Source organism: Cottoperca gobio, chromosome 19, assembly GCF_900634415.1.
Source record: "Cottoperca gobio chromosome 19, fCotGob3.1, whole genome shotgun sequence".
Lineage (NCBI taxonomy): Eukaryota > Metazoa > Chordata > Actinopteri > Perciformes > Bovichtidae > Cottoperca > Cottoperca gobio.
The window spans coordinates 3453298-3476874 of record NC_041373.1 but is presented as its reverse complement, the minus strand read 5'-3'; the positions used below and the strand labels follow the sequence as shown (position 1 = coordinate 3476874).

Sequence of the window (23577 nt, the reverse complement as noted above, 5' to 3'; positions counted from 1 at the left end):
TGTTTGTGTGCATGCAAGACTGTTAAATAATGATTTTTTTCTGCATGTTTGTGTGTGTATACGCCTAGGTATGACCGTAATAAGCTGCTTTTGAAGGAAATACACAGCGTTCAATACGTGTCCTGCATGAACCCCACAGCCGGCAGCTTCACCATCAATCCACGACTGCAGGTACACACACACACACACACACACACACACACACGCACACACACACACACACACACACAGCATGTCCTCACAGCACATTGTGTACCACTTGTTATGCAACACACTGCAGGGGTTACATGTGCACCACGTCCTCTTGTACATGCTATCATAGAGAAAGTGTTCTTTATATTTGCTTCCTATTATTAAATTAGGTGACATTATGTGCTGCTCTACATTCATTTGTTTATTTTTTGGCAAAACTTTAGAACATTATGGAAATGGAGGATTTGAATCCTCTTCTTATTGTCACTGCTCACATAGTGAAATATAGACTCTACATCTAACTCATACTAGTATCAGGAGCAGTGAGCAGCTTTTATATACACAGCGCCTGGGGAGCAGTGTGGGGGTCCGGTGCCTTGCTCAAGGACACTTTGGCAGTCACCAGGCGGTGAACTGGCACCTCTCCAGGTACCAGTCTACAGCCTGTACTTGGACTGTTCGGGAATTGAACGGGTGAGCCAAGTCCCCAGAGCCTGAGCTACTGCCACCCCATTGTTTGTTTGTTTCTGTGTTTGTTTGTTCATCTGTTCCCTCATTCATGTCGTCCATTTATGCACAGTTGACTGGACTCAGACGAAAGTTTAACAAAAAGTAACTTAGGACATTTCTCAAAATGAGGGAAATGACGCAGGTTATCCTGGAAGGCACATTATTTACTATATCTCCGACTCATCTGATCTGATGCAACACAAGTTTTGAGCACAAGTAAAACACAGTTGGAGTGAAAGTTGGATGATGCAATAAGAAGTACAATGTGCATTCATTTGGTCTGACGTGATATTTCAGACGTGACTTAGTAGCTAGGTTATTATTACTATTATTTAGATTAATAATGAATTAATCAGAAACCATAACAAGCCCTCATACACCTGAATGAGCTCGCTGGGCTACTTCCAAAGAAACTAAGCTACTGTGTGTAAGTGAACACCTGTTGCAGGTTTTGGATCACCGTGTGACATCGGTACGGATCATCGCGTTGAAATGATATGATGTTCTACATATTGGTTAACAACTCCTCACATCTAAATGACAAACCATGTCTGTTGTCAGGACATAGGGTTATAAAGATTACATTTACCCTTCGATTTATTATCCTTACTTTTTATATTGACCTGGTTTATCCGTAGGATACATTAAATAAAGTGATCTTCTTCATTCTGTCCTATGTCTCTAATGATGTGCTGTAAACATCAGGAATTTAACTGCCAAATAGTTGATCAGTTCACCCAGCATCATCTTTTGTTTCTATTAATGTAAGCAGGGGCGGAGTACAAAACTCTGGACCCTGTGCGAAGGCATTCTCTGTGGGCTCCTCCCCGCATACATAGCTACTCTTCGTGGGCCGTCCTCACATGTCCTGGTTCCAAAACTAAAAAAGCCCGGGTTTACCACTAGATTTGGATTAGTACAGGAAGTCCAGGTATGCGCTCTTAGTCTAACGGCTCCAACACCAGAAACATGTGGACCAACCTTTTTGATACTGAGAGCTACTTCAAGGTGCTGAATAATATGAAGGGCTACTTGTTTGATACAAACTTCCTGAATAACATAGTTACACGGTTCACCTTTAATGATATTATCATTAATAACTATCATAATAATACATATTCATATATGTGAAGAGACACTGATCACATGTTAATGTTAATTATTCCTCACAATGATTATTAACAATGATTTATGGTAGGAAACACATATATTTAAACATGCAACATTATTTATGTATGTTCTCAATCTATTTCAACATTTGAAAGTCAGTTATCACATCTCTGATATGTTTGTAAATATCTTTATTAAGTTTTGTATGAATGAGCACATCAGTTATATTTTAGTACAAAGTATGACTTCTGTAAAAACATTAAGGAAATCATTAACTGTCACATCTTCACATCACATCCTGTTTGTACAAACACTAACTTTGTAACATCAGAGAGGAGATCACATCGGAACCTTTCTTCTCGTCTTAGAACAGTGTTTTCAATAACATCATTGCACCTTTCAAGACCTCTCCGTCCGGAAAGGCTTTCTTCTTCTTCTTTATTAAAACAAATGTGCAGCTCTAAATGAAGCTTCCGTTACTTTGTGTGACTTGTTCACCGGCCTGGTGAGAAGAGATGCTGCTGCCCAAAGCTGCTTGTTCTGCCCGCAGTGCTGCAGCTGGGTAGTTAGTTAGTTAGTTAGGTAGTTAGTTAGGTAGGTAGTTAGTTAGGTAGGTAGGTAGTTAGTTAGTGTAGTTAGTTAGGTAGTTAGTTAGTTAGTTAGGTAGTTAGTTAGTTAGTTAGCATGGTAGCTTCTGTGACACGTACCGAAGTGTCTCCACAATGTGTTGCTTTGTTCGCCCCTCAAATGAGACATGCACACTTTTCTTTCACTGTTGTAAAAAATGATTCTTCCTCCCAATCATTGTGAAAATAGTTAGTTTTCTTTCGCTTCTCTGCCATGTTTAGCGTAAACACCTAGCGCCCCATCGTAGCTGCTCCCGCTAGCTTGTCTCAGCGAAACAGAGAAATGGAGTTTTGAACTCTGACCCCAGACAGGGTACAGAGTATACATAAAGCATTTTTGTTTTTTTAATTCTATGTTCAATATTGTCATTTTTAAATGAATAATTCAAGTGTTATTGATTTAAAAAACAAAACAATTGAATACAAATTTTAGACGGAGCTTCAAGGTGACTAGTGCTATTTTTAGAACATGCTCTGCGGGCGACTCACGTAGTCCCTGAACTCTCAGCAGTGCAGCCTCCACATGTGTACAACACAAAGGTACAAAGACATAATGCCTCGTGCCGGCCATAGCCACGGCCGGAGGCATTGTGTCTTTGTGTTGTCCATCCGTCCAATTCTTGTGAACGCGATATCTGAGGAACACTTGGAGGGAATTTCTTCAAATTTGGCTCAAACGTCCAGAGTTTTGTGGACCAGGGTCAAAAGTCAGTACAAACTCACTAAACTTAAAGGATTATATATTTACAGATCAAACTTAAAATGGCCATTTTGAAATAAAAAAGCAACAGTCTCTTTTCTCTTCCTTCTGCAAACAGCCACAGGGTGACCCTTGTCTTGACTGCATCACATCATTAGTGAGGAACAACATGTTTACTGTTGCTTTGTTTGTGCTGTATCTCCCTCCATAGCGCCACTTCTCTGTCTTCGCCCTGTCTTTTCCTGGAACCGAGGCCTTGAGCACCATCTACACCTCCATCCTGTCTCAGCACCTGAGAGGAGAGGGCTTCAACGCTGCGCTGCGAAAAAGCTGCCCCACCCTGGTCCAGTTATCCTTGGCCTTGCACCAGCGCATCTCCACCACCTTCCTCCCCACTGCAGTCAAGTTCCACTACATCTTCAACCTGCGAGACCTCTCCAACATATTCCAGGTGACACATAGATCGAAAATATGCAAGAAGGACTTATCTACACAGACAGTGTTAGAAGAACGACCTCAGGTTAATCTTTTCTCAATTCAATGTCAGAAGTTACCTTGAAAAAGTTGTGCTTTTTCATATCACTCTTCCTTTCTTTTTAAACAAAGAGTTAGATATTTTTGCCTTGATTCTCTCTTTTTATAATTCTCTGCTTCACATGGAAAGAGCCAGGCTTCTGTCACTAATTTCTCATCTAAATTATTATTGATTTAGTAGTTGGGTCTGAAAGCTAGAAATAAGTCTGAAATAAGTGTAACAGAAAATAGAATGGATTTGCACTTCCACGGGTGTTAGTGATGATTTAATGTATTTAAATGAATATAATATCAGAGCGCGAAGGCTGTCAAGGGAGAAGCTTTGGGGGCAATATTTCTGTCAAAATCCTCCACGGTTTCATGGAGGGCAGGCTGTCTCATTTAACTCACTCTGTTGTATAATTAATGCTTTAAGCCACTGAGCTATAGGAACTTCCGATTTCATAATTCCATCTAGGAGTTTACAAAGGCAGCTCCAAGGTCGTATTAGGATATTACACGGTGTACAAATTACATAGGTGCAGTAATATTTCATATGTTTCATATTCACCTTTTGAAAGCTTCTCAATATGATATTCGGGGCATTTCTATGATTGTGCTCTCAACATGGCGACGGCTGAGCAAGCGGCTAGCAGCTAACGATGCTAACAGCAAGGACAGAGCAAACAAAGGTGTTGACCGCCGTATGGGCGCAGTGTAGAGCGGCGACCATTAGCTAGCCACACACAAGGACACACATGGCTACGTTGACAAAGCACAGAGAAGCTGGGATTACAACACACTCAGAGGGAGACTTTACTCCTCTAATTCTTTGCATACATAGCTGTTTGCTGCTATAATATGCTCTGAATGTTGAAATGAGAATTTTTAGAGCTGCTCAAATGACCATAAGGAGATTGACAACAGGAAGACCATCAGAACATGTTATAAAACCCAAAGGAGCGTAAAGTGTCACGAGTCTTCAGCTAAGCTAGAAGCTCTGTGAAGCTGTTGGCTATTTACTTTGAGCTAAATGCTAATGTCGCCATCCTAGAATGCTAACAATGACAATGCTAACATGCTGATGTTAAGCAGGTATAATGTTTACCATGATCACCTAGAGTGTGACTTTGTGAAAACACAAAGCAAGCAAAATGCCACCAAAGAAGTCTTGTACAATTACGGACGAGGAAGTTGACGACATAAAGAAATCGCTAAACTTTAGAGATTGCAAATATCTTTACACAACAGAAACTGATTTTGGACTTGATGGCAGAGATCAAGTAAAAGAAAAGACAGAATGTCGTAAAGGACAATGACATGACGAGTGGACTTAGTCACTGTGACGTCAGCCATAAGATAACTGACTACACTAACAAGCCAGTTATGGTGAGAGCCACTTTGATTTATGTACTGTGTGAACACTGAACACACACTTTCCCAAAAGGCAGCAGGTCACAATAGTCCATACAGCTGAAAAACATCTCTTACACTATGAAACTGAAAATACTAAATACATCAAATAATAAAGAATAGGAGAAGTGTTTCAATTCTTTCCATCTTGGCTATATTTGAACATTTAAAGTACCCAAACATTTATCATGCAGGTGATAGTCACTTTTGGATGATGCCGTCAAATGTGCAGTCCTCGTCTTATTGACTGACTGACACATGACGGGTTGGTACGAATACACAAACCATTACAGCCTTAATAATTAGCATCCCAAAGCTCAAGCACCGTGACCTTACAGACCCTTGATCACAGACATCACTGCATGAAGCAACAGGAAGTTCAGCTGCACCATATCCCTTTGAAAAAGGCCATTCTGCCTGTTTTGTTAGTCTTCTTTTCGGGTTCCGTACAGCTTGACTGGACCACAGAGAGGAAACATTGTCAAAGCTTTCTTGCTGTTCCTTTCTCCACCCATAGAGAGCATGGAAAGAAAGCCAAAAAGGGACTGCTGGAGCTCCTTTTAAGTTTCTCTGCTAACTTATTCAGCTCCAGGCTCTAACACCTTAAGACAGCTGGGAAGGGGTGAACAGCCTCACAGCTCTGCCTCAGCTGTAATTCCCCCACCGTACCTCTGTGCTTTTGCACCTTCAGAAGTGGGAAAGGATTGGCGAGACAGTACAAACACTTCCTATAATTTTGAGCATGAGGCCTAAATGGTTGTCACCCAGTGTTTTCTGGCTTGTTGTATCAGATGTTTGCCTCAGCTGAAATAATTGGGGAACTTTTGGTGATTCACTTTGTTTTAAAAACAATGTGGAACTTGGAGATGGAGCCAAAGACAACCGTCTCATTATGATCAGCTCTAATGAGCCGGGGAAAAGCTCAGACGCTCTGTGTGAGCTTACAAAGCCCCAGGCAAAGGTGTTTTTCAAATATAAGAAAAAGAGCCCGTCCAGACAACAGTCAAGGTTGCATCTTTACAGTGTTGTTGCTGTTGTTTGCTGGCAAAATATTTGTTGAATAGTAAGTAGGAGCTAATGCCAGCACATTGTCTTTTTTCCCCCCTTTATTCCAGTATTTGATCCACTCTGCTACTTTCCATTTCCTTGCCATTTTGTCACTTACCACTTACTTTGTTGCAGTACTCCAGTCTTTCTTCTCCGTACTCTGTCTTCATAAAACTCTTTCTCCACACATTGGGGTGATCATTGCGCCCCGTGGATGTTACATTTGACATAATATAAGTGAAGTGTAGTAGCCAAATTCCACTTATAAGGCAACCGAGTGGGAGCATTGTCAAAGAGCTCTGTTTGTCAATGTTCGTTCTCTGCCATGACCAGCGGGCATATCCAAGAGCATGTCCTCCTCACGTCAGCCTAAATGAGCTCCTCGAAGCTCAAGAGGCACGGGAGATGTGGGAAAGATGGACGTAGTGAAAGAGGAGGACAGAGACGAGGGAAGAGATAGACAGAGAGTACATGAGACCTGCGGAGCAGAGAGAATGTGAAGCAAACTGTACTGACTGCACAATATGTCTGTATGATGTTCTATGGATAGTCAGCTGGGTGCATTTGTTAGCAGGGGGAAGCATTGTTTGGGGCTCAGAGCATCTGTCAGGCTACAAGGAAAGCGTGACTGCTGCAGACAGCCCCGCAGACAGACAGATACATGCCGACACCCAGAACTTTTTAATCCCTCTCTTCTGAGTTGAACAAAGCAATGAAAGATCAGGGACAGAGAGGATGAGATATTCTGCCAAAGTCTGTTGGATAGAAGGAAAACAAAGTTCTCTCTCCTCCTCACGTTGTTCGCGCTGTGCCGTTGGTTCGATTGGCACAACTAAGTACAGCTAAGCCTGTGAGTATGACCGTTTTATAGAGTTGCCACATGCTGTTTTGTTTTGCTCATGCACACTTTTACACAATACATGCTGGGTGTCATGATCAAAACCATTAAGCAATGAAACAGAGTAGAAAAAGACAGATCTATTAAAAGTCAAAGGATTAGAGCGTTCACACAAACTCTGGAAAACATCTTGGCTTTTTGTAGTTCTAGATTAGTGGCGATTATTCTGCCACAGTTTGAATCTTCAGTACACACATACTCACACACAGAGGCACACCACCCATCTGCACTGTTACACAGTGGATTTAGCAGCCAATTGTCACATTCAGCAGGCTCAGATATGAAAGCAGATCAGATTCAGCTGGCTTTACCCCAGAGATGATTCTGTTGATTGGAATAACTTCTGGGGCTGGAAACACACAACATCTGCTTGCCTCAGCCTCTGCCTCCTGGGTGACAGTGCGCAGAGGGGAACAAACAGTGTCTGGGCGCCTCTTTGTCCCCTTCCTCATCCTGTACGGCACCTGTTATATGAGGCACCTAGATTGCACAGGGGTCTGCCTGACTGCATAATCAACGGCCCTGTGGGAAAGCCAACACGTCACATGGGTCACCTCGAGAGACACTATAATCATCTATCATCCACTCAACACTCATCTGCTCATTGTCATGATTTTCTCTTTCACCTTTTTTTTAACAGACGATGAAAAGACGTATGAATTACAAACAGAAAACACAGGAACTTAAGCCATGCTAGCTGTGTGACTCTATGGACATTAATGTTTGTCTGTCTGTCTGTCAGGTTAGCACTTTGTCCAACACTGACAACAATTGGATGGATTGCCATGAAGTTTGGTACAGACATCCAGATCCCCAGAGCTTGAACTGTAATAACCTTTGTGATGTGCAAATTATCTAGCGCCATCATCAGGTCAGTTTGTGCAGTACACTCAATGGCCACTTTATTAAGTGCACCTGTTCAGCTGCTCGTTAGCACATATCTCTAATTAGCCAATCACGTGGCAGCAACTCAAAGCGAGAAAGTATCTACCCAGATAGTTAACGTGATCTGTAGCATCCTGTGAACAGAGGTTCCATTAGAGTTGCATTAAGGTGCGTTTAAGCTCTATTCAGTATGAGTATAAAGTTATCATGTGTTATCTTGTGAAATATAGTTTTTATAAATCCAGTTTGAATGAGATGCTTACTGACAGCTATATAAAAATTAGAGAGGGAAATTATGCAAACGTAATTTAGGAGTGTATGTTAAAGTACATGGGATTTATTGTTTTGTTTTTGTTTTTTACCCGTGATATCCAATCGGTATTGAGAATCATGTAATTTCACTGGTATTTGTATCGACCACTACATTTCTGGTGTCGTGACGTCCCTAGTGACAACCAAGGTATGCAAAAGAACATCTCCACGACCTCGTAGCGGATTGGCTTCAGCAGCAGAGGACAACAGTGGGTGCAACTCCGGCTGCTGCTACAGGAAACTGAGGCTACATTTAGCACACGCTGTGCCAAACTGGACAATAGAAGATAAGCCTGCCTGAGCATTGCCACTGACCATGTTCATCCTTATATGACCACAGTCTACCCAGTGTTTCCCCTAGGTTTACTGCTTTTGGGGGGGGGGCGGGGGGTGAGGTCTATGCAACGGATTTCTTTTAGTTATCTCCTCTCTTTTCCTCCGCTCTGTCTCTGACTGTAGGTGTGTGCGCTCATAATGAAGTTAACACAGCCTATTGAGTCTGAATTAGCCGATCAACATTACTAATAGGTCTGAGCATGAGCATTCATTAATATGTTTTTGTCAGAATGCAATGAGGGCCAAATTGCAAATGAGAGGCAGGGCACTGATGAAACGGATCTGGAGATTTGGCTGGAGCTTCTCTCAAAACTGTGGGTGGAGGAGAACGAGAGCACTACTCCCAGCAGCAGGATCAGCACCTTGGAGAGCGGCTCGCTGCGCAGTCCTAACACTTTCTCTGCTGTGCACTATTTCTGATTGTTTGGTACTTGTACAATAATGCCATATTGTGTTGCATTAATGCAAATATAGAAACTACAATAAAGAAAACGGTTTCATCATTGTATTATTTTTATTAGGGATGCTATTACCAAAAAAACACGATATTAAAGTAGAGAAACAATCCTCTGCATGTGTTGGCCTACTTTGAAATAGAGTATCTATAAAGAGCTATGCAGGCCTCCCCGTGTTTGTGCTATTGAAGGAAATTAAAAGTAGCCTACTTTGATAAAAAATAAAACATATAGCCTATTCGCTTTTAAAATAGTAAAAGTAAAATGAAATAGGCCAATTCAAATTTTATTTTGAATAAAGTCTAATTCAGTGCGAGGTAATTATCCTCTTCAGTTTTCCTCAGCCACGTACTTGGGACTGAGCATAAAACAAACCGATATCAGCTGAGGGTCATTGAATTCATTGACAAAATCTCAACTTGCTACAACGGATACTTTGTTGCAAAATAACAGCCAATTAAAGGAACGTCGCTGCAGATCTTCTTGTCACGGCTGTAAAATGTAACTTTAATCTTCACACAAGATTGCAGGTTCTCATCTGTTAGGCGGGAGTGATATTTGGTTATTATGTAGTTGACGCTTGAGAAATCCTGCTTGCACAAGTACTTTGATCCAACGACGGACAGGACGCCAAATGCAGTCCTCTTCATTTTCATATACTAGTCGACGAAAGTATTCCTTGTTTCAGGTTTTAGAAAGTTGTCCATATTTCTTCCATCCAACACCTGCCCACTGAACTTATCTCCACATGCAACAATACTTCTGAGACTACAAAAGTGCTGCCATTAACTTTTTGAATTTCTCTGACACACCTACTAACAGCTTGTCCACTCAATATCCATTGATTTACCCGCAGTGACTGCTGTATTTCCTTGCTTGTTGTGGTGTAAATGGACCAAATCAGCCTCTGGAATGAAACTCCAAGCCTTCTCCTCTCCCCTCTCTGCCCAGGGCATTCTCTTCTGTACCGCTGAGTGTCTGAAAGCCCCTCCGGACCTGCTGAAAATCTATCTGCACGAGTCCAACCGGGTCTACAGAGACAAGCTGGTGGAGGAGCAGGACTTCCAGGCCTTTGATAAGCTGCAGGCGGACACAGTGAAAAAGTTCTATGAGGTAAGAGTTTTCCAAAGTTCAGCAGAGGAAGACAATCACTGGGGGCTAGAGGATGAGGGGGGAGGGGGAAATCATTAGGCTGCCTGCTCTGTGTCTGGACCTGGACATCAGTGGCCAACACAGCGAGGAGAAAAAGGAATGCTGGGGGGTCGAGGGCCAGGAGAGAGTTGGAGAGAATATTAATCGGTATGGTATGAAGGTCCGGCTGTCACGGTCTGCGCTGTCAGCCCGGCAAATTGGAAAACATTTTAATGGTTTTCTGTCGACGGCTCCCCTCACTACCCTCTATCGCATGCACACTAGTCATGCCACAGTGAAGAACCTGACATGTATATGTGTACACACACACACACAGAAAGAGAAGACAGAGACAGAATAATACTAACCACTCCAGAATATGTTTTTCAGAGTCGGCACCTTCTGTAAGCTCGGCCCTTGTGCCACAGAGCAATATGCATAACAAGAAAGTCTTTAGAGAATGTTGCACATACGCAATATCGATGTAAAATAGTCAAAAATGCATTCATCACACTTACTGCGACTTTATGCCAGTTGAAGTTGGCAGAGAAAACAAGCATCCCCAAGAGGCACATCCAATCTCTCCAGTGAAATATTTGGGTGAAAATGAACTAGGTCACCCTCTGCACAGCTGGGATATTCAGCTGTGTCCCTGTCCAGACTGTTTAAGCTTAACACTGATGTTACGCTGACAGGGGCAGTGTGTGGGTCTGGATATTTACCATTGCAATATGTGTGTGTGTGTGTTTTTGTTTGTGCGTCCCTCCCGGAGGATGTGGAAGAGACTCTGGAGCAGACCAGGGAGATGAACCTGTACTGCCACTTTGCCCGTGGGCTGGGGGAGGCCAGGTACATGGCTGCAGAGTCCTGGAGCAGCCTTAATAAAACCCTGCTGGAGGTGCTGGACAGCTACAATGAGGTCAACGCCACACTAAACCTGGTGCTCTTTGAGGACGCCATGGCCCACATGTGAGTGGAACTTTTGAATCCCCCGGGTACTGTGCGGGGGGAGTAACGAAGAAGAGATTTTGTCACTTCCTTTATTGTCTTTCAATGAACTCAACTGTCTTCCCAGGTATTTTAGGATTTACAGTTCTATCAAATGCAGAAGCCGGCTAATCCGTTAAATTTAATGCAGCACACGTCATGACTGCTAAATGCAGAGAACAGGTCCGGTTTAACTGCAGTCTAAAAGTGTAAAAACTATTAACCCCTATTTTTCTTTTTTAATTGCCCTTAAGTTTGGTGAAAGAACCTCAGTGCACACTGATCATTTATTCAATATGAGCCTGTTCCTGCTTTTCAATGAAGCCATTTGATGTTTACACTGCTTTAAATATTTAAACTCAAGATGCCAAGTGTCTATGGTTGCATTATTCTATAAAATGGAAATTAATTGTGTCTTCCCTTTGACATTGTAGGCAATCCCGCCACCTCTAAAACTGTCTGTGTACTCTCTGAATACACACTTACATATTGGTATCTGTAGTATCTGTCTCCAGTAGAATTAATATTTGAACAGTGTCTGGCTGCGCAGCATTAGTTTGTGTTAATAACACATCAGTGTGCTACACTGTTGCACTGGGTGACATGTTCCTCACTTATCATAAACATTGGCGCTCTAGTTTATTCTTAGTCAGTCCCTCATAAATTGTCCTGGGGCTGTAGTGCACCCAATGTGTAATAATCCACTAGTAGAAAGTTCCCCGAGCATTTTCTCCTGTTTGTGTCATGTTTGCTAAAAGATACAGTGCCCAGCTGTTTTAGGAAATCACTGACATAGAAAGAAAACATTGAAAATAAATATTTTTGAGGTATAATTTCTAAAGAGAGACACATGCAGAGTAGGGAAGTCAGAAAGTTATGAGAAACACAACAAATGCATTGTTGAATTTGTTTTTCGTAAAAAGAAAATATAGTATATTTCAAATGATGTGAAGAAAATGATTAAAGTCATGGTGCAAAATGTCTTACAATGTTAATTATTTGCATGTGAAATATTTTTGGAGTTAAATGGAGTTAATGAAGCTGAAGTGTCAGTGGAAGTGGAAGTGATTGCGATCACTTAAGGTGTACTTGTAATTTAAGGCCTGGAGGAAGTTGAGTGGTCAGTTTATATATTAGAAAATGCAAGTTGTTGAATTAACATTTGAAGAGTATGAGCTGAAAGCATTTAAAACTCACTTCTTCAGTAAACAGTTGGAGTGTCAGTCGCTCTTTAAGTAAAAGCAGTTGAAGTGTGTTGCTTTTGGCAACAACCTCAAATGAAGCAACACAAATGACAATGAAGACAATTAATTTTAAAGATGGGAACAAGAGGATCATTCATCTTGTTTTACTGAAGACACAAAGATTCTCAGGAGCACAGTAATATTTAATCCATTCAGTGCTGGTACATCTGAATGAAAGCGAGTGTTGAAGATGGTGGTGACAGGCGGTATAAAAGCACAGAGAGGACACAGAAACTACCTGTGTTTGTTTTCTTATGAGTCAGAGATTGTCTCTCTCCGGCTTGCCTCCACCTACCTTTTACAGTATCTCACCCTGCCACTGTTTCCTCCCTCACTCCTTTCCCTCCCCCGACTGTGTTTACCTTCACATGTAGCTGCCGTATAAACCGAATCCTGGAGTCTCCGCGGGGGAATGCGCTGCTGGTCGGAGTGGGCGGCAGCGGCAAGCAGAGTCTGACCCGACTGGCTGCCTTCATCTCCAATCTGGAGGTTTTCCAGATCACCTTGACAAAAGGATACAGTATCGCCGACCTCAAGGTTCGACGAGGATTACATTGGAGAGACATACCACACTGCAAAAACATCCATCTAAGCAACTTTATTAGTCACATATTAAGTATTGAAATGTTTACATTTCACCATGGAGGCAACTTCAGGGTTAACCCTGCTGGGTGACACCCGTGGTTCACTTCTAACTTCTTGCACACCTAATCTACAGCTTTTCTGCAAGATAAGAGATCAACACAAATAAAAGCCTATATTATAGATGTAGCCTAGGCAAAGTCTGTTTCACACTACCAGGTTGCACCTGAAAGAATGAGGCTAAAATATTATTAGAAATGTGGTAATTATCTTATTTTGAATTGAGGGAGGGGAAGTCGCAGTGAACTTCTGGCCACAAGCTTGCTTCTCTAACCTTTAGGCCACCACTGCCTCACTGCAAAATAACTCTCATAGCCCAATCTCATTCTGTGTGTCACTCGCCCACTCCATGTCTTTCTCTCTCCCTGTCACCCAGAGTGACCTGGCATCCCTCTACGTCAAAGCTGGCGTGAAGAATATTGGCACCGTGTTCCTAATGACTGACGCCCAAGTGGCAGACGAGATGTTCCTCGTTCTGGTCAACGATCTGTTGGCATCGGGTAACGGCAGGCTTCCCTAATTACTGTGTGTCACTGTGAGAGAGAAATGCTTTTGCTTTGATACAGCAACGAATCCCTGTGATGACATTTCTGCAGCATTGCTCATCAAATACAACACATCATCTTGAAGAATTGCAAGCAAGGCTGAATTCATATTTAGATGTATACTTGACATTTGCAGGGTGCATAGCATTATGGAATATGAATATAGAAAGATCCTCCATGTTCTAATGTTGGCAGTGCAACAGTTTGGTATACACAAATGAATGTACTACATCATGTTGTATAGCACTGGAAAAGATGGCTTATACCAACAGATGCCTGTACAACAACTTGTTTTAGCATGTCACAGAAGTAAAGCGAGAAGCTAACACATCGTACTTACCAGTAGAGCTGTTTGCTACGTCCTGCTTGCGGTCTCATTCCACTTGTTGGGGACTGTCAGTTACAAGCTGAGGATCACGCAACAAATGGAAACAGCTGAAGGTGTAAATGTGTCACTTTTTGGTTGCCTTGCTAGCTTGCGTGCATGACACAGCTGTCCTTGAAAAATGTGTTAAAACTCGACAGCAAAGAGACAAACGTGGTGAGTTTGGCTATTGTCTTTCTTTAGTTTGAAAAAAACAGTGCCAATCATTGTTCTTCAAATGTAATCAGCAACATTTTCAAGTATAGTGTGATCTATTACATTTTAATAACAGCGCGCATAGCTAATAGTAGTTACATAGTAAACATGCTAGCAGATTAGCTCGCTGGCAGCAGTAGGCTACTAGCTAGCCTACTTCCAGAGGTCATGTACCTAGAATTGCTGATGATGTTGACATCATTATACTGTGCCAGATGTTGTTGGAAAAATTATCTATTAAATAAGCATATAAAACTTACTTTAAGTTAACTGCTCCTAGCAACTCTGCAGCGCCTGTATAGACTGAAAATGCGTTTGTGGGACGGTTAGCCCGCACTTAGCTAACATGAACCCAACGTCAGAGAATAATCAATAAATGTAGTTAAAAAGTAAAACCAGTCAAATAAATAAATAAATACTGTTACAAGTAAAAGTTGAACATTCAAAGTCTTACTTAAGTAAAAGTTCAAAAGTATTGGAATCTAAATATACTTAATGTACCAAAAGTAAAATATTTAATATAAATGACAATTGATGCATTTATGTGTTTATCACAGCTGGTAAAGGTGTACTACTGCTGGATATCTTAACAAATGATAATATATCATAGTTTATTTATTAGTTGATGCATATTTTGTATTAGCTAATAATCTGAATCTGTAAAGTTACTGTTAACTAAAGCTGTCAGATAAATGTAGTGGAGTAAAAAGTAAAATATTGGCTTCCAAAATTAAGTGGAGTAGAAGTATAAAGTAGCATACAATGAAAAGAATGTACCTCAAAATGGTACTTAAGTTCATTACTTGAGTAAATGTACTTCATTACATTCTACCACTGGGTTACAGTAATGTTAGGGTTTGTTTTATGCCCTAATGTCACACCAGAAGAGCTAACCAGAGGGACATTAGGGCAAAAGTATAGAAACCGGAAGTGCCTGGTTTAAGCACAACCTTTCAGGTGCAGTATGTACTGTATGTCGACAGTCCTTGCTCTGCTCCTCTCCTGAGGCTGTGACTTACAGCAGATCTCTTCATTAGCATAAGCCCTCTGTATGAACCCCTGCTGCCACCAAACTATTAGCACACCTAGATTTGATAAAAGACTCCCAGTGGCAGTTCAGATCCTAAGAAGATAAGAAAGTTCTGGAGAGTTCTCACACAAGTTTAGCTCTCAAACTGAAACAAGTCACAATGAATGCTTCCCAATGTGGGTGATTTTATTCATTCAAGGAGAGATTCCTGAGCTGTTCCTAGACGACGAGGTGGAGAACATCATTGGCAGCGTGAGGCCAGAGGTCCGCGGCTCGGGATTGATGGACACAAGGGAAAACTGCTGGAAGTTCTTCATCGATCGGGTTCGCAGACAGCTCAAGGTGAACCAGTCAAATAGTCAGAAAAGTACAGGATAAAAAGCTGTGTGTGTTCTTCTGCATTTCACTACCCATCATCCAGAGAAAGTTTTTCTCAGTGCCTCTCCTTGCCGGGAAAGTTTGCCATTAATCTCTCTCATAGAGCTGCATCTGTATCTCTACCCTCTCTTAATATGGCAATAGCATGCCGCCTCACGCTCTAATTGACCATTCCAAAATGAAAAACCCTCATACTTGGGTCAAACATCTGGCTTTATGATGAAGCCTTTCCCTAGACAATCTTCTGTCCTGACATTTGCAGATGAACTTGAATGCTTGGGAGGCTGTGGACGTCACCGGTATGAGCAGAAAAGCCGTCGTTTGGCTGCATATAATTAGACCGACTGGTAGCCGCTTTGTTCCCCTGGGGAGAGAGGATTCTAGGGGGTTTGCTTATCCGTTCATTATTACAGTGTGCAGCACCACCACCCACATCCTCCACCCCTGCCTCGCTCACAGCTCAAGTCTCCCTGGGCTGGAGAGTGAATGCATTGGGAAGCCAATCCCATGGGCATGGGCTTGTAAAGAGTGGATTTCTAACTATTTGGCTGTGTTGATGGAAAGGATAATGTGCTAATCTGCTTCAGAACTAAGTCTGCATGGTGAGTTTAAATCCTGGGCCAAACATTTACATAATTATTACAATGTTACAATCAGACCTGGACCAGTGGGTCCAGCATTGACTCTCAAGAGGTTGCCAGATGATTTATGGATAGGATATTATTATTATTATTATTATTATTATTATTATTATTATTATTATTATTATTATTATTATCATTATTATTATAATTATGTCTGGAATTTGCTTTTTTCTTTTGAAATACTGCATATTCTTTACCTCTTTATGCATCTAAAAATCACTCATTAAAAGAAATGTTCAGCCCCCTATCAAATAGCCACACATTTTTTAATTGATGCATGGCAAAGCTGCTGCAGGTAGTAAAGCAGTACTGTGGGGAACATATCATTAGGATTATGTGTGTATTCTACTCTGGGCATTGTACTTGATGGATAGTTGTATTAGGGTGTAAAGATGAACCTTTACATATTGGATTCAGCAGTCAGAGATACATTGACATTGACATTCTGTGTACATTGACAGGTCTGTCTACTGGATTGTGGTGCATGTACTTATCTCGATGCCTATTGAACAGTCCCTGTTTGCACACTAATCCACAGTGCAAAGAAAGAAAAGCCCACATTTCATGTTGATCCAGGTTCATTCAGCCCTGCATGCAACCTCTCACAAGATGTCCCATGAAGACACGGTTTCACATAAAGGGGTCACTAGCAAAAAAAAGGTTGCAGGCAAACTGCTTGAGATCCTGCATGTTGAATAAAATGAATGCTGTTCCTCCCGTTTGAAAGCAGCTAGGTGAAGCTTCAGAGTGTAAGATAAGCATGCAGCTACTTCTTCCTCCAGACTTGATTATTATCAGTAGTGTCTCTGGGTGTGCCTTCTGCATGTTTGTTTCTAATGGTATCGAGCATCTGGCTGAGCTTTTCAACAAGCCAGCTGTTCAGTCGAGTCTGACGTAGCCGGCAGCTCAACACACTCTTCGAATTCACATGCTTGCTGGAGGCTTTATTTGCCTCCTGATGCAGTGCAAATAACAAATTCACATGTTTCCAATCCCCCTCTTGACCATGAAGAATTGCTAATCAGAGCAGGAATCCCCTGCTGTGACTCCAGTTGTACTCACAGTGAAAGAAAATGACTATGATCTGGCTGCTGTATCAATTCTGTTTGACCTTTAGTGAGTGTGTCCGTCTGTGTGCTCGTATTGCAGGTGGCTCTGTGTTTCTCTCCAGTGGGGACTAAACTGAGGGTTCGCAGCAGGAAGTTCCCTGCAGTGGTGAACTGCACAGCGATCGACTGGTTCCACGAGTGGCCACAGGAGGCGCTGGAGTCAGTGAGCTTCAAGTTCCTCCAGGAGGTGGAGAAGATTGAAGTGAGAACAGCTCGTACTTTAATATACACACGGGGATGAAGCCATCCGCAAAACTTATGTTCGCACTCCCAAAATATAATTTTAAATTTCAGGCTAGAGACCCGGAGAATTAAATCCGGAGCTCAAGCCTCTGGAAATATTTCTTGGCAGCCAAATCTGCACAGTCCTCTTCTTTTAATGTGAAGTAACCACTTCTGTGATTCATACCTCTTGCAGCCTCAAGTGAAGGAGTCAGTCAGTAAATTCATGGCATACGTCCACATGAGTGTCAATCAGACGTCCAAGGAGTACCTGGCCAACGAGCGGCGCTACAATTACACCACGCCCAAGTCTTTCCTGGAGCAGATCAAGCTCTATCGCAGTCTGCTGGGCCAGAAGAGCAAAGACCTCACCACCAAGATGGAGCGGCTGGAGAACGGCCTGCAGAAGCTCAGCAGCACCTCCGCTCAGGTACTGTCCACAAGCATCCATTTACTACTTGCTCCAGGTTTCATACAAAATGCTCCTACACACCATGGTGACCCCAGGAGCTGGACTAGGCTACATCTATCATATTGTTTTTTCATTTTGCAAATGTATTTATTGTTCTTTCCGAATTAAGTTTCTAATTTTTAGCATTTGAGACCAATAATCCCATTTTAACATCCTGTAATTCTCATTACTTTAGCAGTTGAAAAGCTGATATTTAAATCATAACCCAAAGGTAAAGACACTGGTAATAACATGGGCCAATACAGTTGATGTTTGCTGCATGCTTCTTGATGCACACACACTCAGAGGCTTCTTGCTGTTTACTAAACTCGACAAAACTGACACTCTTAATTAATTCAAAACAAATCTCCTGCATTTCTACACCGACTAACTTCTTGGATTAAGTAAAGAAACAGCCACATTCTGTTGTAGCCAATTTTGATAAGTGCTAAATGTTATGTGGGTGTGTGTGCGTGTGTGTGCGTGTGTGAGTGGGTGTGTGTCAGCGGCGCACCTGTGGGTAATCGCGGTGGTTACGTAGGTTACATAGGGGAGTCACTGGGGAACAGGTGGGGAAATTAGGATCTAGGAAGCCACACAGTTTTTCAACTGTGCAATTGTAGATGGTTTTTGTTCGGATACACATATTCTGGAGGACCTCATCTTTTGCACCACCTGTTGTAAAGGAATTCAAATTGTGGCCTTTTTTTTGATAGATTGCCAAAACATTTTGTTGAAAAACTGTGTGCCTTCCTAGATCCTAATTTCCCCACCTGTTCCCCAGTGACTCCCCTATGTAACCTACGTAACCACCGTGATTACCCACAGGTGCGCCACTAACACACACACACACACACACACACACACACACACACACACACACACACACACACACACACACACACACATATAGCACACATCAAAATTGGCTACAACACACCGGCCCCTAATTGTATACAGAGGTGAACATACAATATTCCCCGTCAGTTGGCTAGAATAAAAAGTCAGCTGCTAGTCTAGTTGAGAATCTAATGGCTGACATCTTGTTTTGTAATGAAACATAAAGTAGTAATGATCGAAGTAGAAGTAGTAGTAGAAGTAGTATAGTAGAAGTAGTATAGTAGACGTAGTATAGTAGAAGTAGTATAGTAGAAGTAGTATAGTAGACGTAGTATAGTAGACGTAGAATAGTAAACGTAGTATAGTATAAGTAGTATAGTAGACGTAGTATAGTAGACGTATAGTAGACGTAGTATAGTATAAGTAGTATAGTATAAGTAGTATAGTAGACGTAGTATAGTAGACGTAGTATAGTAAACGTAGTATAGTAGACGTAGTATAGTAGAAGTAGTATAGTAGACGTAGTATAGTAAAAGTAGTATAGTAGATGTAGTATAGTAGACGTATAGTAGAAGTAGTATAGTAGACGTAGTATGGTAGAAGTAGTATAGTAGAAGTAGTATAGTAGATGTAGTATAGTAGACATAGTATAGTAGAAGTAGTATAGTAGACGTAGTATAGTAGAAGTAGTATAGTAAACGTAGTATAGTAGACGTAGTATAGTAGAAGTAGTATAGTAGAAGTAGTATAGTAGACGTATAGTAGACGTAGTATAGTAGACATAGTATAGTAGAAGTAGTATAGTAGATGTAGTATAGTAGATGTAGTATAGTAGAAGTAGTATAGTAGATGTAGTATAGTAGAAGTAGTAGAAGTAGTATAGTAGAAGTAGTATAGTAGAAGTAGTATAGTAGATGTAGTATAGTAGAAGTAGTATAGTAGAAGTAGTATAGTAGAAGTAGTATAGTAGAAGTAGTATAGTAGAAGTAGTATAGTAGATGTAGTATAGTAGAAGTAGATGTAGTATAGTAGAAGTAGTATAGTAGATATAGTATAGTAGAAGTAGTATAGTAGAAGTAGTATAGTAGATGTAGTATAGTAGAAGTAGTATAGTAGAAGTAGTATAGTAGAAGTAGTAGAAGTAGTATAGTAGAAGTAGTATAGTAGAAGTAGTATAGTAGACGTAGTATAGTAGAAGTAGTATAGTAGAAGTAGTATAGTAGATGTAGTATGTAGTATAGTAGAAGTAGTATAGTAGAAGTAGTATAGTAGAAGTAGTATAGTAGATGTAGTATAGTAGACGTAGTATAGTAGATGTAGTATAGTAGAAGTAGTATAGTAGAAGTAGTATAGTGGACGTAGTATAGTAGATGTAGTATAGTAGAAGTAGTATAGTAGATGTAGTATAGTACATGTAGTATAATAGATGTAGTATAGTAGAAGTAGTATAGTAGACGTAGTATAGTAGAAGTAGTATTGTAGACGTAGTATAGTAGAAGTAGTATAGTAGATGTAGTATAGTAGATGTAGTATAGTAGATGTAGTATGTAGTATAGTAAAAGTAGTATAGTAGATGTAGTATAGTAGACGTATAGTAGAAGTAGTATAGTAGACGTAGTATGGTAGAAGTAGTATAGTAGAAGTAGTATAGTAGATGTAGTATAGTAGACATAGTATAGTAGAAGTAGTATAGTAGAACAGTAGTATAGTAGAAGTAGTATAACGTAGTATAGTAGAAGTAGTATAGTAGAAGTAGTATAGTAGAAGTAGTATAGTAGACGTATAGTAGACGTAGTATAGTAGACATAGTATAGTAGAAGTAGTATAGTAGATGTAGTATAGTAGATGTAGTATAGTAGAAGTAGTATAGTAGATGTAGTATAGTAGTAGTAGAAGTAGTATAGTAGAAGTAGTATAGTAGATGTAGTATAGTAGAAGTAGTATAGTAGAAGTAGTATAGTAGAAGTAGTATAGTAGACGTAGTATAGTAGAAGTAGTATAGTAGAAGTAGTATAGTAGATGTAGTATAGTAGAAGTAGATGTAGTATAGTAGAAGTAGTATAGTAGATATAGTATAGTAGAAGTAGTATAGTAGAAGTAGTATAGTAGATGTAGTATAGTAGAAGTAGTATAGTAGAAGTAGTATAGTAGAAGTAGTAGAAGTAGTATAGTAGAAGTAGTATAGTAGAAGTAGTATAGTAGACGTAGTATAGTAGAAGTAGTATAGTAGATGTAGTATAGTAGATGTAGTATGTAGTATAGTAGAAGTAGTATAGTAGAAGTAGTATAGTAGAAGTAGTATAGTAGATGTAGTATAGTAGACGTAGTATAGTAGATGTAGTATAGTAGAAGTAGTATAGTAGAAGTAGTATAGTGGACGTAGTATAGTAGATGTAGTATAGTAGAAGTAGTATAGTAGATGTAGTATAGTACATGTAGTATAATAGATGTAGTATAGTAGAAGTAGTATAGTGGACGTAGTATAGTAGAAGTAGTATTGTAGACGTAGTATAGTAGAAGTAGTATAGTAGATGTAGTATAGTAGATGTAGTATAGTAGATGTAGTATGTAGTATAGTAGAAGTAGTATAGTAGATGTAGTATAGTAGATGTAGTATAGTAGATGTAGTATAGTGGACGTAGTATAGTAGAAGTAGTATTGTAGACGTAGTAGTGTCCATACTTTATCTATGCTGTACACAGCCTTACTAAGCTTCCTGTTGAATTTTTGTCCTTCCTTTATATTGTCATGAGAAATGTTTATTTGATGTTTCCGTCTTTAATATCTACACCTGGATCCATTTGTCCAAATGTTTGCCATCTCCACAGCTTTGCAGGAGACAGCTATATGAATAATGCAACACACAGTCTGTGTGTGAGGCAGCCCTAATTATAGTGGCTCTACTACACAGTGCAAGTGAATGTAAAACCACACAGACACATAATTTCACCCCTACATATCTCCACTGCTTTGCATGCATATGCCCACCCGCGCAAAATCACACACATACATAAACACACATCAGTGACATTCATTTGTTGAAAGCCACAGAGAGTCCTGCGTGTGTTATTGTTATTGTTTCCCATTGTCCATTTACTGTAGGAATGAGCCAACACACGCACACACATATATATATACATATGGTATCTGAGAAGCCTTCTAATTAGAGAGTAACCCCTTAACAGCAGCAAGCCAACATTAATGCACCCTGTTTTGTTAGTGCATCCACACTCATGGCCGCGCTGTTATAAGTACTGTTATTTAACATTCTGTGCAAGAGAATCTGTGGCTCACCAGGGGCTGCTCTGTGTGTGTGTGTGTGTGCGTGTGGGGGAGGGGGGGGTGGGTTGTAGGAGATGCTGTAAGTGTATGAGTCATCTGCTCCCCAGAGGACACATTAGTTCCATGTTTTTGTCCTCTTTCATTTTGTGGAGGTTGTGTCCTACCTTTGGATGCTTCCGTCTTCCAGTAATACAAGTAGCAATTGTTTCTAACACGTAGTGGCAGCTGTAGTAATAGGCATAGTAGGATAAGCTAAAATGGGAGAAGTAATAGTAGTAGGACTAATAATACTAGTCATAGTCACTCTTACCAAAACCAGCTCTTTGCATTGGGAAAAAGAAAAATGACGGGTTTCCCTGAAAAGGATAATCACTGGAAACATTTGACTTTTTACCTTCACACACACACACACACACACACACACACACACACACACACACACACACACACACACACACACACACAGCCAGATGTCTCTTTGTTGCATGAATGAAGCTATACTGAATCACCACGAGCCCATGAACGGATATAGTCTCTTGCTTTGGTATCAAATCTTTTTTTGCCTTAAGAAACAATTGTTCTAATCTACATTTGCAGCAGCAGAAAGAGAGAGTGGGTAGTTTTATAAAGTCAGAGCAGAGACTTGGATTTTCTATCTGCGGTGGAGAAACACAGAAGCCATTCACATGTATTGAATATCACCCATGTTTCCCACCAATTAGTTTGTCCTTCTTCTCCCTCCCCCTCGTTTCTTCCCCCCTGCCTATTCGTCATGTTGATGGCTCACTTGGTGCTCGTCTAGTGTTCGACCGAAACTTTTTCACAGAATCGTCGCAGCCCGAAAGAGCTGTCTTCCCTCTGGCCTGATTTCCTGTTTGTTAATTAGTTGAAAGACAAGCATGAAAAACAGTCTGTTTTTATTTCCCCAGCGCAACATTGTGATGGAGTCGGACGGTAACGCAGTGCCCTGTTTGTCGGGGAGTTATGAGGAGTTTGTAACAGCTTTAATTATCTATACGACAGACATTGGTCTTTGTGTGTGTGTGTGTGTGTGTGTGTGTGTGTGTGTGTATGTGTGTTTGTGTATGTGTATGTGTTCTAATAGCAGTTATCCCTTCTCATGGGTTAAAGGTCACATGCACAGTCCATGGCACAATCCTGCAGCGCACAACATGTACTCCACGAAGGTTCAGGCCCCTTGTGAAGCTTATTTGTTCCACTTTCCAAAAGCACAGAGTCATCTTTTTTTTTCTTTGAAGAATTGATGGAGATGTTTAGGTTTCATTTAAATTGCAATCAGACTCCATCAGCGATTGTATGACTAATAAGAGCCAGGATACCAACAACAACAAATGATCGGTCCTTCAAAACCGCCAGAGATTCAATTAGATGATAGCAATGGATTCATTAGTGTCCGTGTTATACTCTCTGATTGCTACTATATCATTAAATCCGACAACAATAGGTTATTGACCACTCCCCTCATGTAAGTGCA

The 23577-nt window shown here is 40.8% G+C and overlaps 1 protein-coding gene across 1 annotated transcript in view; it reads left to right on the top strand.

The window, feature by feature from the left end:
• The window catches only part of dnah9 (dynein, axonemal, heavy chain 9), a 126631-nt gene that overhangs the window by 50086 nt on the left and 52968 nt on the right, over window positions 1-23577 (top strand). The window contains 9 exon segments of the mRNA XM_029455857.1: window positions 69-171; window positions 3350-3589; window positions 9949-10110; window positions 10901-11097; window positions 12734-12896; window positions 13378-13501; window positions 15356-15498; window positions 17328-17489; window positions 17706-17939. Of these exon segments, the coding sequence (XP_029311717.1) occupies window positions 69-171; window positions 3350-3589; window positions 9949-10110; window positions 10901-11097; window positions 12734-12896; window positions 13378-13501; window positions 15356-15498; window positions 17328-17489; window positions 17706-17939 (1528 nt within the window).